A 16,806-nucleotide genomic window follows, 5' to 3' on the forward strand; every position below is an offset into this window, starting at 1 on the left:
AGCTACTATCTAGTCAACTGGTTACCTTATTCACTTTTATTAAAAGTATAGAAGCTCAAGGTATTTCATAATTTCACATGCTTGAAACTGTACTTTAGTCTCAGGAATAAAAACAAAAACATAAAATGCAAACAATTCAAGCAAATTTGGAAGAATATTCCATTTACTTCATGTTGTGGTCTGGTCACGAACTCATGTCCAACTCTTGTGACCCCACGGACTGTAGACCGCCAGGCTCCTCTGTCCATGGGATTTTTCAGGCAAAAATACTGGAGCGGGTTGCCATTTCCTTCTCCAGGGGATATTCCCGACCAAGGGATCAAATCCCAGTCTTCTGCACTGCAGTCAGATTTTTTACCAACTGAGCTATCAGGAAAGCCTGATATCAGATATTTAGTATCTATTTATATAGACATAATATGTATTCCAAAAAGACAGGCATCTGCATGTATGAGTCTGAAAGTCTTAGACTATGGCTACAGAGAAACATCTACCAACTCTGGCCACTTCTGAGCAGTGGTGGGCAGGCCCCAGGCCTGGACTAAAGTTAAAGAGCTTTAGGAAGTTCCATTCCTCAAAATAACTTAAGAGCTGACACTGAAATCAGGACTTTCAGGCAAAATTAACTCTAACTTCCAACATGGATACCATGTCTTCACAATCAGAATTTTAATATTCCAGGACAAAATCAGAGGTGTGTAATTCCTGAGATTTAAAATTTAACATTTTTCTGTTCCATAAAACAAATTATTTGACTGACCTCTCAAGCTAAGCACTATTTGTAACCACTTTAGATCTCACTTTTAAAATGGTATCAGCTGATACAAATGCAATACTACACATACATCAATGGCTCATGCAGTTGGGAATTTAACTCCCCACGAGTGGTGCAACAGCCCAGGGCCAGACTCCCTGTCTAAGGAATGGCCACTCCAAACGTGTGCCTTTAGGGGGTCTACTGAGCCTCCGTGTGTCTCAGCTTCCTCATCTATAAATGATGGTGAGAGTGACTTCAACATAACATTGTTGTAACAACTGAAAGACTGATACACAGAATGCACTTAAAACAGTGCTTAAAGTGTAGCATGAATTTTCTAAGGATTGGTTATTATTACTTAAGAAATATGTAGTCATAAATATCTTTAAAAAATGTTTGTTATGTTTCCAACATGTTAAATTAGGTTAATAAAAAAGAATTATTAGGAAAAGAAAGTCAATTCAGTGATGCGCTCCAGACACAGAGTCCCTACCTTAACCAGAATCCCACCTAACTAGATGCTGAAACATAATGGCCAAAAGGGCTTTAGAAAGACAAGTGTCACCAGTCATCTGGCTTCTGATCAATCTGTAATACGCAGAAATTTTTCAGAACTAAATAATCATATATTTTGACTAGGACACCGTCATGAAGATTACTTCTGTTTAAGAAGGGAGCATTAGTCACAGAAGTGAAATCCAGTTGAAACGCTAACAATTCACCTCCATCTTCTGCATCCTTAAGACACATTATCTCTGATCCTAGCGTTCTGTGATCCACTCAACCCCTTTCTTTTTCTTCCACTGAGACAACTTCTACCTGTGGCCAAGCCTGGACTTCATCACAAAGTACTGCTTCTTCCCAAACACTTCTTTCTCAGTCCTAGTGGGTCTACCACACAAAATCACCCATGTAACCTCTTACCCTCATCCCTAACACGCACGAACCAACCAATGATGAATCCACTCAACCACATTCTCACTTGAATCTGGGCAACTTTTTGCCACTTTGATGACTCTTCTGTGCCTCCTAAGCCAATCTTCCACACCTTGGAATGAACAACTGATCCAGTTTTTCTGACCTCAAGTAATGCTGGAGAGTCATCTGATCCTGCTGACTTGCTCTAACATGAAGCCCCACCTTCTAAATTCAGCTCTAGTCCCTATCAAGTTCTCCCAGCAACTCCTGGCCCCTGGATGGAGCCATCCCAAAACTGCTCCACTTCTCAGTAAACACCTCACTTACTGCTAAGTAAGGTCACCAACTGGAGCTTCTATATCATCTCTCCCCTCTCCTTCCCCGAAGTGGATTCTTCTTTTGTCTTTCAAAGGCCAGTTCTTCCATCTGTGCTTTTGATTATATCCCTTCCAGTCTCCTCCTGGGCAATGTGCAACCAAACTGTCCTTCTTTCCTTAGAACCTTCAATGTGTTCCTATTCTCAAGCTCTTTCCTCAACCTAGAAACATGGTAACACCTTTCAAAAGCCTTACCTTGCCTGACCCTTTCATCCTTATAAATTACTTTCACTGTTTTCCTTACTAAGCTTTTTAATAAAGTCTATACTCAATGCAGTCACCTGCTACTCATCCGGTATCCAGCTTTTGCATTTAGTCCTGAACTCATTTAATTTTCTATCAAATACCACCAACCATCCCACAACTTCCCGAATGCCACGAAGTCAGCAGGAACTTCCCCACTGTCACCTTCTACTTTCATACCTCTGACCTCTCTTTGTCATGATTCTACTAATGTCCCTCCCAGAGCTCATTATCTAGTTCTCCACCTGTCCCACTGACGGCGTATTTGCAGCCTTTTTCACACCAACTATTTCTCTTCTATCCACCAACTCTGGGCAAGATGGACCACTTCGGTGGTTACCCCCATGGGAAGGACTGTACAGTCTATATTTACACCATTCTTGGAACACTGGAGAATGATTGTAAGGGATATGAATCAACTTAGGTAAAAAGAAAAGCATAGAGTGTCTTGCACTGACAGAGTACTGACAGGCATTACTTATTATTGGTTCACAAATCAATGTCAAGGACTTTCTCAGACAATGATTTTAATACCTTAAACTGTGACAGAAGTTCATCTGTTGCACTTGTTGAGACTTCATTCTCTCTGGTTTCAGCCAAGCGCAAAATTTCATCTATATCCATTTCCTAAAAGAACATGGTAAAAAGGCAATAGTGGTTAGCATTGACTGAGAGTACTGGTGCAAACAAACCAACTCTCTTCTCTGATACTCCATTTTCTTTTACACTCAGTTTTTATAATGTTTTATATCCAACATTTCAAACTACTATTTATACAAATCATAAGATGAAACTTCAGAAATTACAAGAAATAAAATTGGAATAAAAAAGAGCAAAGACAAAATCCTTAATACTTTTCTCATTCTTTCCTAGTCAATTTTGTAAGTGCTTTCAGCTGTATAAGAAAAAAGAGAAACTATGTTCTTCAAGTAACTACTCTTTCTTTAGAAAAGTCTCAGGCTCAGAATGTGCTTCCAGAAAAATTTATAGACTCTTACAGATGATACTTATCAAGAAAATTTTTCCCCTTATTGTTAATTACCTGAGGCTCTGATTCCTCCCCTTCAAGTTCTTTGAAGAGATCCTCTGCTCCAAATTTCAAAATCGCTGTCAGCTCTTCTTTATTAAAAGGGTTTGAACTGTAGAAGTAAAATGAAGTTGTAATCTCTTAGGGACGTCAAATAACCTCCATTGAGTTCTAAATATCTATTCTTCCTAAAGAGGTCCAACTATTGGTGAAAATAGAAATTCTGCCACAAGAAAAATGATCTCACAAATATTTCATGGTTTTTAATCCACAGGATGAGTCTGCAGTGGTAAACCTAACTTACCAAAAGACTAAGACAAATTATTTTCCTGTTGGTTCATCTATTTACATGGGTAAGCAAGAAAGAAAATAAGCAACATGAAAGAAGGGAATTCTCTCTTCATCCTTTGATTCAGAAAGTTATTGTTCACCAAGAATTTTCAAACACCTCCTCTCTGGTCCAAAATAAAAAAACAAGCTTTTTCTGTCTAGTTTTCTTTTTAGTGGAAAATCATCATCACCTAAAAGGGCTCGTTTGATTTAACCTGTAACACAAACTGTAAGACAGCCACAGAAGATGCTCAACAATTTGGTCAAAACATAAACTCTCTTAGAGAAATAGTTGTGCTTCCAAATAAAGCCAGTTGAAACGTAAAACTATTTTCCTGTCATACCCTTTTGTTTTCAATAGGAAAGGCAATCTCCACACAAACATTTTTAACAATAGTAAGAAACAGCAGCCAATTCAACCTGCTGCAGCCTCGCTGCTACCAAGTCCAAGGCAATACTGTGCCAGGCAGAAAGCCTGATGGCAAGCACACAGCTGCCATGCTTCTGCTGTGTCGTATGGCACAGGCAGAGCCAAAAGCAAGAGGCTGGAGAGGAGGGCAGGAAGGACAAGAAGGCACATGAGGAGGGCTGACACGCCAAAAAATAGAAAAGAAAAGAGGAAGGAGAAACTGGGAAAGCAAAATAAAATGAAAATGTCATCTTGCAGTTTTGGCTTGGTCCTTTCCAAGTAATCAACGGATTAATGTCTGTTGTAGAGCATCTCGTGAGAAGAATGAATGTATTACACAAAATGATGATATAAAATTAACTTCTGCTACCTCTCCCACCTTTCTGGCACTTACTTGGACCTTCCAGAGTTGTTTTCCAGAACCGTTCGGCCAGTGGTATCCATGCGCTGAATAACCAGATGGTCCAATACCATCTTCTTTTTGGCCCGTTCTATGATCTCTTCCTCCACGGTCCCCTTTGTAACCAAGCGGTAAATATTCACCTGTAAGAAAAGGCAATGTTATGCTTATGCCTGTTCATACACATAGAAAGTTACTTCTGTCTAAAACCAAGAAGGGAAATTTAAAAAAAAAAAAAATCTGTTCTCTGCTATGGCATACTACTTATAAGTCATCGATCCAAGCAGACAACTTAAGCATTAATAGATATAATATATTCTACTATGGTCAGCATGTTACATTCTTAAATAAAAATTGCCTCTAAGAACTATTATTATAACCTTGACCTAACGACAAAAATGCTGCTGAAGAATTATCTGTTTCACCGAAACTGAATCTCCAACCACATGTGAAACTTAAAGGCAGCTAATATTGGAACAGACTTTGAAATTTATCCTTGAAGGAAACAAGTGTGTACTTTTGCAGCATACGACAGCACTAACGTTGAACATGTGTAATAAAAGTAGACTGTCCCGAACAATGTGAATACAACAACTTTTCTATACTAAAATAGAGAGAAATTTTTTTCTAAGTCTGTTCATCATGTACCTTTGAGTAAGCCAGAAAGTTACTGGTCATACGCTTTACAGATGGTGAGAAAGTAACTGTTCCATAACTATAGGTTCATCTCACCTCAGCCCTAACGACAGCTTCTCTCTACTAGCTAATTAACAAATAGATATCTACCCATAGACAACGACCTCCCCTCCAAGACACATCCAAAGGCTTCTCCACTAACCTGCTTCTTCTGACCAATTCTGTGGGCTCGGGCTTGTGCCTGCAAGTCGTTCTGGGGATTCCAGTCAGAGTCAAAGATGACAACTGTGTCCGCGGAAGCCAAATTGATTCCCAGGCCACCAGCCCTTGTCGAGAGCAGGAAACAGAAGTCCTGTACACAATGCAATATACTACTTTATGCAGTGGCCTTCTCAGAAACAGTTTCACAGTCCAATAAGCCCTTATACCTGGAAACCCCTGCAGGTGTGAAGAAAAGTGAGATATGATGGACAAACTTTATGGAGGCTAAAAGAATGTCAGGGACTTGATGGCAGAGTGAATTTTCATTTGATTAAGAGGTTAAGAGTTGGTGCAATGAGCTAAGGGAGTAAAGGAGAAATGGATAAGGCAACAGGAGGAAAAGAATTAGTGGTCTTGCCCAACTAAAACTAGTATACAAGCAGTTAACAGAAACCAGACAAACTTAGTTATCAACAGATCACTTCAGTAAGTTGCCTACATACTTATTTCCTGGGTAAAGGAGAGTTATGCCATGTAAGGCAGGCAGGCCATTATAAGCAAGGAAACTTTATTGAGCAAATGTCCTTTCATTTATAAGGCTGCTGAGGAATACAGAAACACTGTATTAACAGGTGACGTGACAGAACCACTGGGTAGCGCAGGACCCTCAGTCACCATGGGACATGCACGAGAAAATCAGAGCAGGACCGGCTGAAGAGCTGTGTGTGGGGAAGGCCCCGGCCCTGAAACAGTCCCGTGTCCATAGCAACGGCACACCAGAGACTGGGCAGGCACCCTACACCTATCTGCATGACCCTCAGTCACCATGGGACATGCACAAGAAAACCAGAGCAGGACCGGCTGAAGAGCTGTGTGTGGGGAAGGCCCCGGCCTTGACACAGTCCCGTGTCCATAGCAACAGCACACCAGAGACTGGACAGGCACCCTACACCTGTCTGCATCTCGTGAAAGTGGCACTCACACACTGGCAGTTCTGAGTTATCTTTTGATAAATGGCTGTATTTAATACATATACATAAATGCAATGAAAGGGTCTACCCAGTCTAAGTAACAGTCATTCACCAACACTGTCACAGAACTAAAAATAGAGAGAGCTATCTCACAAGAACTTTAAATAGTTCCAATAAAGAACTGATCACCAGGGATGCTGAAGCACTGAGTCTGTGATCCTTGGCAGAAATACCCAGCAGTTCCACACACTAGAGCGAAGCCCATAGGTAAACATTGAGAATAAGACATCTAAAACATGAGGGAAACCGGAGCTCTGAATGATCATAAAAGATTATTTTCAGTGTCACTCTTTATCAAAGGTAGTATGAATTATATTAAGATACTAGTTATGTCTATTACCAAATAGGGAAAGGTTAAAAATTATGAAACTGAAGGGTGAGGTAAAACAGAAGTATTCATACATAAAAGTATGAACATAGGGAATTCCCTGGTGGTCCAGTGGCTAAGACTCCGTGCTCCCAACGCACGGGGCCTGGGTTCGATCCCTGGTCAGGGAACTAGATCCCACATGCCTCAGCTAGGACTAGGCACAACCAATAAATACATTTTTAAAAAAAGTATGAATATACATTGTTTGGAAAAAGTAATTCGGCAAAAGGCACTAAAAACCTTTTTTACATGCTCATATCCTCTTAACTAAACATCTGACAACAATAAAGTGGTTGAATAAATGAGGGAACAGGCATGAGAAAACATTAGAAACCATGATTTTTTAAATCTTTAATGATATGGAGAAAATGCTTAGAGTAGAATTTTGAATGAAAGGTGACAACAAGACTATATGCAGCATGATTCCAACTGGGGCAAACATATAAAGAAATAAACGGTTTCCTCTCGGATGAATGAAATGGACCCAAATGATACGAATAGCAAGCTGGAATGGGAGTTTTCACAGCTTTTCTTCTTTGTACTCTTCACCAACTTGCAAAATTTCTAAATGTGCATATAATACTTTCCCCCAGTAATAAAGTACATAAATTTTTTATTAATTTAAGAAAGACTCAGATTTGCAGAAAATGGTAGAGAAACCATTTTCACCATCTAGTCATGGGGTAGGGGAACGAGTGGAGAACTATGAAGAAACCGACTTCAGTTTTTTCAGATACAGGGTAGTCTAAGACATTTAACTCATACTGAGTTTTAAACTAAAAGTAAGGCACAAAAAACCAATCTCAACACATTCTTAATAAAAATAGCTGACACTGATGGCATGCTTGCTCAGGGCTGTGTGCTAATTGTTACACTGAAGTCGTCACTGCAGGGTTATGAAGCAGGGAGTGAAATCATGCTTTTATAGGTGAGGAAATAGGAGGAGGGAAAGGAGGAATGGGAATTAGATGGTTATTAATATTTTTAAATAATTCAATTCCTCTTGTCCTTGACTATTCAGAGCCTTGGTTCTAAAGAGATTAGTGTCTAAAACTCCTCAAGGAAAACTAAAATTTTAGGCTAGAGAAGAAGCCAGAATACCACAGTCTAATTGGGCCTGTGTGCAATTCGAGGGGCAGGAATCCTGCCACTCTGGAGTGGCAGACACAGTGCTTAAAGCTCATGAGAAAGCAGAGCGAAGTCCAGTCTTTCTACACAGAAGAGCCGCCCGGACTTCAGAGGCACCCAGGCTCTCTCCACAGACTGCTTAGTCCCACCTCCAGCACTCTCCTTGGCTTCCTCTCCTCCTCACACCGCTACAGCCCTCCACACGAAACCTTTTCTCCCTCCTTCTCTCAAACCCCACGGTATTTAACAGCTTGACAGGCACACATTACAAGGTTACACAGCTTCTGGCTTGTCCTGAGGGCTCTTCCACACGTGCCTTAAAAACAAAATATTTTATATTGCCAAATTCAAGCTGAACACCTAACAGATGAACCAATGCTGCTATCAGTCCAAGCAGGGGAATTAAGCCACATCCCTACCAAGGTCCAACAAATTTGGGACACAACAAGCATACTTTTCAAGACTCAAGTCACCAAGAGAACAGGTGAGAACCTTCTGAAGTGGCACACATGTCAAGGTTAATCCTACTGGTCAGCTCTCTGCAACCTGGCCTTGTTTTTCTTCTAGGTCCAGAAACTTGCCATCTGGGAGCACCAGAGAGCACTCTTATTAATCCAGCCCAAGGAAGAGAAACAAGCATGTATATGCTTTTCTGGGCTGACAAACAACCAAGTTAAGAGGCACCTTTTACATCAGTGATTTCTCTTATCAGGTAGGACAGCTGCACTGTGAACTGTTTCTGAAACAGTACATTCATTGAGAAAGGCTTTCCCCCTTGATACAGAGCCCAGACTGCCCAAATAATAAGGTAAGCCATGCATGCTGTACCTCAGACCCATCTGCGTTGAAGTGGTCCAGCGCCTGTTTTCGGATTTCTCCCTTGATGGAACCATCCAGACGCTGTAAAAATAAACCACGAGAAAATCATAAGGTAGGAAAATCAGCTGCACTCAAAATAGAACAGAAGACTTGAAACCCTCCTCACTCCAACACCCTCTGAGTAAAAATAACCAAAACACACTGGCCAAGTGCTGTCCAGGGCCTCTGCTTGAGCAGCACACCCAACATGCCCCAAGCTCTCCGGTTACACACTCAAGCTCAGAAGCTTCTGGTTCTAAGGGACACCTACGTTCACCCAAGGATCAGTAAGGCCGCTAGGACATAAGGAGAAAGACAGCAACCGAGCTGTGCTTAGAGGCTCTGTCTGATTTTCCGTCTGTGGGTACTCAAGAGACTAGGAAATACTACCATTTGTCCCCTCCTGCGGAATCAGCTCCTGCGGAAAAGTGATGCTCCTAAGCTAATATGGCTGAAAGTTGCCCTGTTATTAACTGCTATATACACCAAAAAATCCTTTACATAATTTTGTTTGGAAGATATTTTCCCACAATATTGAAAACATTAAGCTGGTCATACCCAGCTTTTCCAAAAACTAAAGCAGCCAAAACGTATCCTCAGGAGAGCCCCTGGCATTTCCCAGCACGTACAGTTCTTACAATAGACTGTATGTCAACTCTAGGTCCAAAACAAAGTCACCGTGGAGATACCATATAATATGTAGATACTGAAGAACTACTACCTGTACACTGTATAGAAAGCATTTCTCACTCTTTAAAATCATTTTCACATTGCTGCCCCTTCATCACCACTTGAGACAAAGTACCTCATTTTACAGAAGGCAAAACTGACCAGACAGATGTTGTCCACTAGCCAGTGACCAGTGAGGGGGTGGGGCGGGGTCTGGAAGGACACACAGCTCAGCGCTCTGCCCACCAAACCCAGAGCCACCTGGACATGGCAGAATCACACATGGGGACCCTCCTTCTCCTTTCTGACTACCTGCTCTACGTGAGAGCCCTGACCCAAAGGTAAGTTTTGAAATCAGAAAACCCAAACGCCCTCTTTTCAGTATTCTCACTAAGCGAAGGCATTAGGCATGATGACCTGAGCAGACACCAGACTCCTCATTCCCTAAAGAAAAAAGTAACATGCTCTGATTTCACTTGATGCCAAATGATGAGCCAGACCTGAAAGCACCCAGGGAACAGATGTACTCAAAGATCACTGACTCTCCCTACTGTGGTATTTCTGATAATAACCACAGTATTTAACTATATTCTAAGACAGCTACTGCAAGACCACACCAGGTATTATGGATATAACTAGGCCTTTTACCATATTATGAAAGATAATCTGCTACTGAGTTTTAAAGCTTGGTCTTCTTAGAATCACTAGCTTCAAGTATCTTCAGTATCAGCCTAACTGCATTAGTCCATCCAAAACTAAAGAAAAAACTTACTTAATAATTAAAAATCATGCCTTAAATGTCTTAAAAATCAAAGCATTAAAAAATATTAGGCCAAATAGGATGGGGAACACATATACATACACCCATGGCTGATTCATGTCAGTGTATGGCAGAAACCACTACAATGTTGTAAAGTAATTAGCCTCCAACTAAAATAAATACAATTAAAAAAAAAAAAAAAGAACAATTCCTTCTCAAATGAAATGTATCATGCTGAGGATTTTGTTTGTTTGTTTGTTTGACTAAAAGAATAGTTATGACCTGTACCATTCCTATGGGAGAAAAAAACTCCTCTTGGCAATCACAGCTGTGTGTAAGTTTATAACAGAGGAAAATTTGTGACCACTGTTTTTCAGTTTTGTGATCATCATTCCTTTGTATATCACTACCGTATGCTCTTCTTGATAATCCAAACTTTAATATGCTTTTTGTTATCACTGATCACAGGTATTTTCTATTCATTAGGATCTTGTTCTGCTACATAATTTCTGTCCACCATAGTCACTAGCAACAATTGATAATAAAATGTGTGTTTCTCCAGAATTGAAAAAAAAAAAAATAATAAAAAATGTTAGGCCAAATGAATTGCACACATGCCTATACAGAGATTACAGATAAGTTTTTGTTTTTTTATTGTCTAACAGGCAGAAAAACATTATGCTAAAGAAACTCCTTCTTCCCTCTTATTTTTCTCCTAATCTTACTGGAGATTAACGAATGAAGATGAAAACCCTTAATTTTACAAAAGTAAAATTAAGACCCTCCTGGAACCTTAATCTCAATTTGTTTCAAACAAGAGAACTCTTTGTTTTCTACTTGAGGATAACTTAACAAGCAAAGCATACAACCTAGAAGAGAGGGAGGCAGAGAGGAAGGGAGAGGCCCCAAGTACCGAGCATCCTTACCTGGAAAGGGTAGTGCTTAATAGTGAGGTACTCAGCCAGGATGTCCAGCATCCTCACCATCTGAGAGAAGATGAGGACTCTGTTTCCTCTTTCTCGGAGTCTTGTCAACAGCTTATCTAACAGAATCAGCTTCCCACTGCTCCTGATCAGGGACTGAAACATTAAAAGACACGATCATGATCAAAAGGATACTTCAATCTGCCCTTTACCTCCAAGAGTTCATATTTTTTAAATCATCTTTAAGCTTTTGGAAGCCTTCTGCAATCTAGCTGACAAGCAATTCCTGAAATGTTCTTTACCTGGCATCTGTGACAATATACTTTCCAGATTTTTCCTAGCTATTTGGTTTTTCTCACTTGTTTTTAAAGCTTATTTTGATGCTCCTTGAAGCGCCATCAAGGAGGAAAAGGAGTGTTTTTATTAAAAGCATCTTCAGAAACTAAACTCTCCTTAAGAAACTAATTACAAACAAGGTAAGCACACACCAGAAGAATTTCCTGTCCATTTTCCCTTTCATTTTCTTCAGGGGGTTTAATCAGGTAACAGTGGTTGCAGCATTTCTTCAGTTCCATCACAATATTAAGGAAACCAGATGTGCTGCCTCTTGTTCCTTTGGCAAGAGCCTTGTAATTCCTGGTCAAAATCCATCTGCAAATTAAAAAAATAATGATATTATTAGATGCAAAGAAAGAGAACAGGGTATGCCAGAAGATTATAAAAAGAAACACTATTACTGAGGGCATGGAGGTGGAGGGGAATTAAAAAGGCAAGGAAGGATGCTTTATCTTCTATCTCCTGCCACCTAACCAGGAACCCTCAAACATCTCCAGAGTCAGACCATTAAACATTCTATTCAGTATTTCAACCTGGCTGAGCATAGGAATATTAAAAGAGGATAATAACAATAAAAAATTTGATGTATGATGCAGGGAGCTCCATGATTAAGGTTCTCTGTGACAACCTGCAGGGATGGGATGGGGTGGGAGGCAGGAGGGAGGTTCAAGAGGGGGACATATGTATGCCTATGACTGATTCATGTTGGTGTATGGCAGTGACCAACACGACATCCTCCAATGAGAAGTAAAGACTTTTTTTTAAGAAAGCCAAGGCAAAATATGTATATACATATATATATATACTACAACATATGTTACATTTATGTATTTTACATAAACAACGACTGTCACTGAAGCTGTCTTTAATATAGTATAAAAGTGGAAATTAAGCTATCACAAATTAGGAAGTCAGGTAAATAAATGAAATATATCAAAGACAGAAGCTACATATCCATTTAAGTTGTGTAAAAGGGAGTTTTACAGAATACAGTGCTCATGATGAGAGTGTTTTACAACTCAGTTTGGAAAGAAGGGAGGATGGGGTACATGAATATTCACACATATCCAAATAAGCTCTAACCACAAACTCCAAAATATGAGAAGCACTTTTCTTCTGCACTGTGAAATTTCTCTTTACTTTTAGCAATCACATGTTTAGGAACCCATCTCAAAGAGGGATGCTCAAAGACTATAGCACTATTTATAAAAGGCAAGTATTCGGAAATATCCAAATCTCCATCACTGAAGGACTAGTAATGAACTTTTCCACAGACCCACTATGCAGTTGTAAAAAGGAAGGGCTGCCTGTCGCTGTAAACTACTGTGGAGTGTTCCCCAGCACAGCTGTTTGGCACCACTAAGTGGAAAAAGTAAGGTACAGAAAGATGCACAGTGTGCTACCATCTGTATAAGAAGAGAAAGGCCAGAACAAGTTAGTGTGTATCTGCTTGTATTTTAAAAATTAAAAATAAAGGAAAGATAAACACTAAGATTTTTAAATATAATAGTAGTCATTACCTAAGGAAAAGAGAAACTAGAATGGAGGAGACAAAGATGGAAGGCAGGTATCTTTGAACAGGCCAGTCTTGGCAGTTTTGGCTTTGGAGCTCTGTTAACTATTATAAATAATCATAAACAAAATTAAACAAAGCAATTCCTTAAAAATAAATTTCCCTCTCTCTGACCATATATAAACTGCTATTTAAATCTGTGTTGAGCCCTCACTAAAAAAGGCAGTTTACCTGTCAGTTCTCCCATGTTTTCCTGGCACTGATCTTAATCCCATTTGGGCCTGATTCAGCCAATGACTTACTTATAATACTGTTTCTGAAGGGCTGACATCTCCACTCTGAGAATCTGTTCCACTTTGGCAGGAAGAGATTTCTCTACATCTTTCTTCACTCTCCGGAGAAGGAAAGGCTCTAGCACCTTATGAAGACTCTGATAGCCATTCTCTCTCCCTTTCCCATGGTCTTCTTCAAAATCTTCCCAGAACTCAAACCTAGAGATAAAACAGAACAGTGCTACTCAATTACATAGGAGAAAAAAAAATTTCTTTTTCCAAATAAAATTTCTTTTTTGAAGAACCAACTAGGAAAAAAAAAATAGTCTGTTAAAAAAAAACGAGTCTTCCCTATAAGGATAAATAAATTTTATCTTTCACTAGCTCTTGAATACAAGAGATTGGAAAACAAAAAGGCAAGGGAAAATCAACTGAATCAATTTCATCAGTCTATGCTGGATAACAGTAGTTTCCGATTCTCAGACTGGATCCAGGGTTGACAAAATATTTCAGTAAATCATGCACTTAGTACATAAGTAACATACTTTATTTTTGGGGGCTCCAAAATCACTGCAGATGGTGACTGCAGCCATGAAATTAAAAGACGCTTACTCCTTGGAAGGAAAGTTATGACCAATCTAGACAGTATATTAAAAAGCAGAGACATTACTTTGCCAACAAAAGTCCGTCTAGTCAAGGCTATGGTTTTTCCAGTGGTCATGTATGGATGTGAGAGTTGGACTGTGAAGAAAGCTGAGCATCGAAGAATTGATGCTTTTGAAATGTGGTGTTGGAGAAGACTAGAGAGTCCCTTGGACTGCAAGGAGATCCAACCAGTCCATCCTAAAGGAGATCAGTCCTGGGTGTTCATTGGAAGGGCTGATGCTGAAGCTGAAACTCCAATACTTTGGCCAACTCATGTGAAGAGCTGACTCACTGGAAAAGACCCTGATGCTGGGAGGGATAGGGGGCAGGAGGAGAAGGTGACAACAGAGGATGAGATGGCTGGGTGGCATCACCAACTCGATGGACATGAATCTGAGTAAACTCGAGGAGCTGGTGATGGACAGGGAGGCCTGGCATGCTGCAGTCCATGGGGTCGCAAAGAGTCGGACACGACTAAGCGACTGAACTGAACTGAGTATGTTATTGTGATAAAATGTTAGGTAGAAAATTAATCATAAATTATTGTTTAATAAGCTACAATTTACAGGGAAAACAATATTCAGAGATAAAAGAATAATTAGTGGTGATATCACAGCTGTCACCAAAGGTAAAAATTATATCGTTTCCATCAGTCATCCTTACTGCTCACAGATTTAAAATAGATTACAATGACAGTCAACCACACAACAGCCCCCAGACAAAAAGAAGGATATGTGATACAAATCTGATACTAACAGAACTTGGAGGCACAAAATTTACTAATGAAATTTAAAAACATGTCACCCATAACAAATTCTACCTACAGATCAAAGTTTCTCCTGTATAAATATTAATTCAACCATCCTTGGATCACTAAAGGATCTGTGGCAGAAATTCAGTATGGGACATTTTGATCAAAGTTCTTTCAAAAATAAAAATTGAAAGAAGTTTATTTCATGGGGCTTAGAAAAATATGCTCTGACTTGCCACATGAAAGCCAACAAAGCACTTGGAAGAAGCTGCTCAGTTTTGTGTACAGACTGAAGCTCAGCAGAGAAGATGCTGCCCACAGCCTGCCTTCCGACAGCAGGATGCCCTGCTGTGCAGACGTCAGTCAAGTCCCGGAATTATAGATTTAGCACTCGACATTACCTAGAGCTACCATGTAATGAGATCTCTGATAAGAAAGTCAAAGACAGCAAATGTCAGCACTGCCACTGGCCACAAGGAAGTCACCGCCTGCTGCCACCTCTGAACTCATGGATGGCCAGGCAAGCAAGTCATCAGGCACTAGGAGCATCCGTTTCAAGCCCACGTGACACCTGGTAATGCCTGAAACAACCATGCTCAGAGGTAGAGAAAACGACCTTTAGAGGCAGAGATCTGAAAATACCATTAAAGCATCTCCCTCGACAAACCAAAGGTACACTGTATTTTGCCACACTGCTAGGAAGATAAGAACATAAAATAAATTGAAGAATTAAAACTGATAAGAGGATTAAAAGGAACAACGTAAAAAGTGAGCTATCTCAGCAGCATCTCCACGCAAAATGTATGCGTCAACTGGCAGTGAAAGGCCATTCCTACACATCAGGCTATTTTCTGAAGAGTTGGGGGATAAATAATTTCAAGACAATGTTGTAATTTACAAAACGCATATTATAATTACAACTACACTAGTCTAAAAACTTAAATAATGAACTTTTTTAAACAAGACTCACTGCTCCTACTGTTTTAGGCAACAAATACTTTCACCCACCTAATGTACTCTTATTGCGTTAAAGGAGCTAATATGAGATATTGTTTCTTAGATAGATACTGAATTATTTACAAACTGCCTTTGGCTGCTTTCTGTCTATACAGATGAGTAGCTGTGACAGACCACATGCCTAGCTGAAATGTTTATTACCAGGTTCTTTAGGGAAAATTTGCTGGTCAGTTTGTACTACCATGGATATAAAAGGTGTACCGTAATCATGGTGAACTTATGATGATACTACATCACAGTCTAGAAAGTAACTATTTTAGACATTTCTCTGTTAATCAACTCCTGTATTTAACATATGACTCTCACCAAAGTAGAAACAATTCTGCATTTTCCAGATCTTGGGATTTTGGATAAACAGAAGCTCACTCTAGTGCCGAACAACAAAAAAGAAAATTAAATTGAAGTAGGTAGAATGATATATTAGAAGTCATGCGATAAATATGTGAAAGGAAAAGTGCAAAAAAATTCAGACTGGTCTAGACAGCAGAAGCAAAACAACAACTACAAAACACTAAGAGGTAAAAATCTCTGAAAATACTCTATCAAACAGTTATTTTGCAGGGTGGGTATGAAATACACATTTGCACACGATTATATGTATACGCTGAATTCTTTGATGTAGCCATAGCCCTTTCTCGCTTTAAAAGCAAGCCCCATACTTTGCAAAAACACTACATACAAAAAAAAAAAAAAAAAAAACCACAGTGGCTCACTGATACATATCTCTAGTAAGGGTAGTAACCACATACAGTAAGGGTAGGCTCCTGGTCAGAGTCCCCGTGCAGAAAAGGTGATTGGATCGACTCTGCACAAAGGAAACACCATCTCGGTTGGTTAAAAAGAACACTAACTTTTGGATGCTGAGAACAATGGCCTATCACAGCTGAGGAAGGGAAAGTTCAGAAGTTATGTGAGTAAACCTCTCCTGTACAATGACATTTCTTCAGTGGGTCACTTCCCTAAAAGGAACAACGGTTGTCGAGAGCCGTAATGAACTTCAGAACCACCACACAGGGCAGGGGAAAAGTACTCCACAGGATTTGTCATCCACACAGCTCAGAGGGAAACAAAGGAAGCCTAAACTCAGTTAATGGGTTTCCTTCTTATACATACATCTTCGTGAAAAATGGTTTTTTAAATGTCTGAAAATAATAATGTTTTTAAAACATTACAAAGTTTACAAAGAGAAAAAGCTCTCTTACACATACACATACTTATACACACACATGCATACA

General features: G+C 39.7%; 1 protein-coding gene across 5 annotated transcripts in view; it reads right to left on the bottom strand.

Annotated features, from left to right (window-relative positions):
* Positions 1 to 16,806, bottom strand: part of CHD2 (chromodomain helicase DNA binding protein 2) — a 111,912-nt gene that overhangs the window by 40,319 nt on the left and 54,787 nt on the right. For all 5 annotated transcript variants that reach the window (XM_020872709.2, XM_020872699.2, XM_020872729.2 and 2 more), the window contains 8 exons: positions 13,189 to 13,377; positions 11,526 to 11,688; positions 11,041 to 11,193; positions 8,656 to 8,727; positions 5,300 to 5,449; positions 4,456 to 4,604; positions 3,338 to 3,434; positions 2,830 to 2,922 (listed from right to left, as the gene is read on the bottom strand). In XM_020872709.2, coding sequence (XP_020728368.2) covers positions 2,830 to 2,922; positions 3,338 to 3,434; positions 4,456 to 4,604; positions 5,300 to 5,449; positions 8,656 to 8,727; positions 11,041 to 11,193; positions 11,526 to 11,688; positions 13,189 to 13,377 — 1,066 coding nt within the window. The remainder of the gene's footprint in view (positions 1 to 2,829; positions 2,923 to 3,337; positions 3,435 to 4,455; positions 4,605 to 5,299; positions 5,450 to 8,655; positions 8,728 to 11,040; positions 11,194 to 11,525; positions 11,689 to 13,188; positions 13,378 to 16,806) is intronic.

This window comes from Odocoileus virginianus, chromosome 16 (genome assembly GCF_023699985.2).
Source record: "Odocoileus virginianus isolate 20LAN1187 ecotype Illinois chromosome 16, Ovbor_1.2, whole genome shotgun sequence".
NCBI classification, from domain to species: Eukaryota; Metazoa; Chordata; class Mammalia; order Artiodactyla; family Cervidae; genus Odocoileus; species Odocoileus virginianus.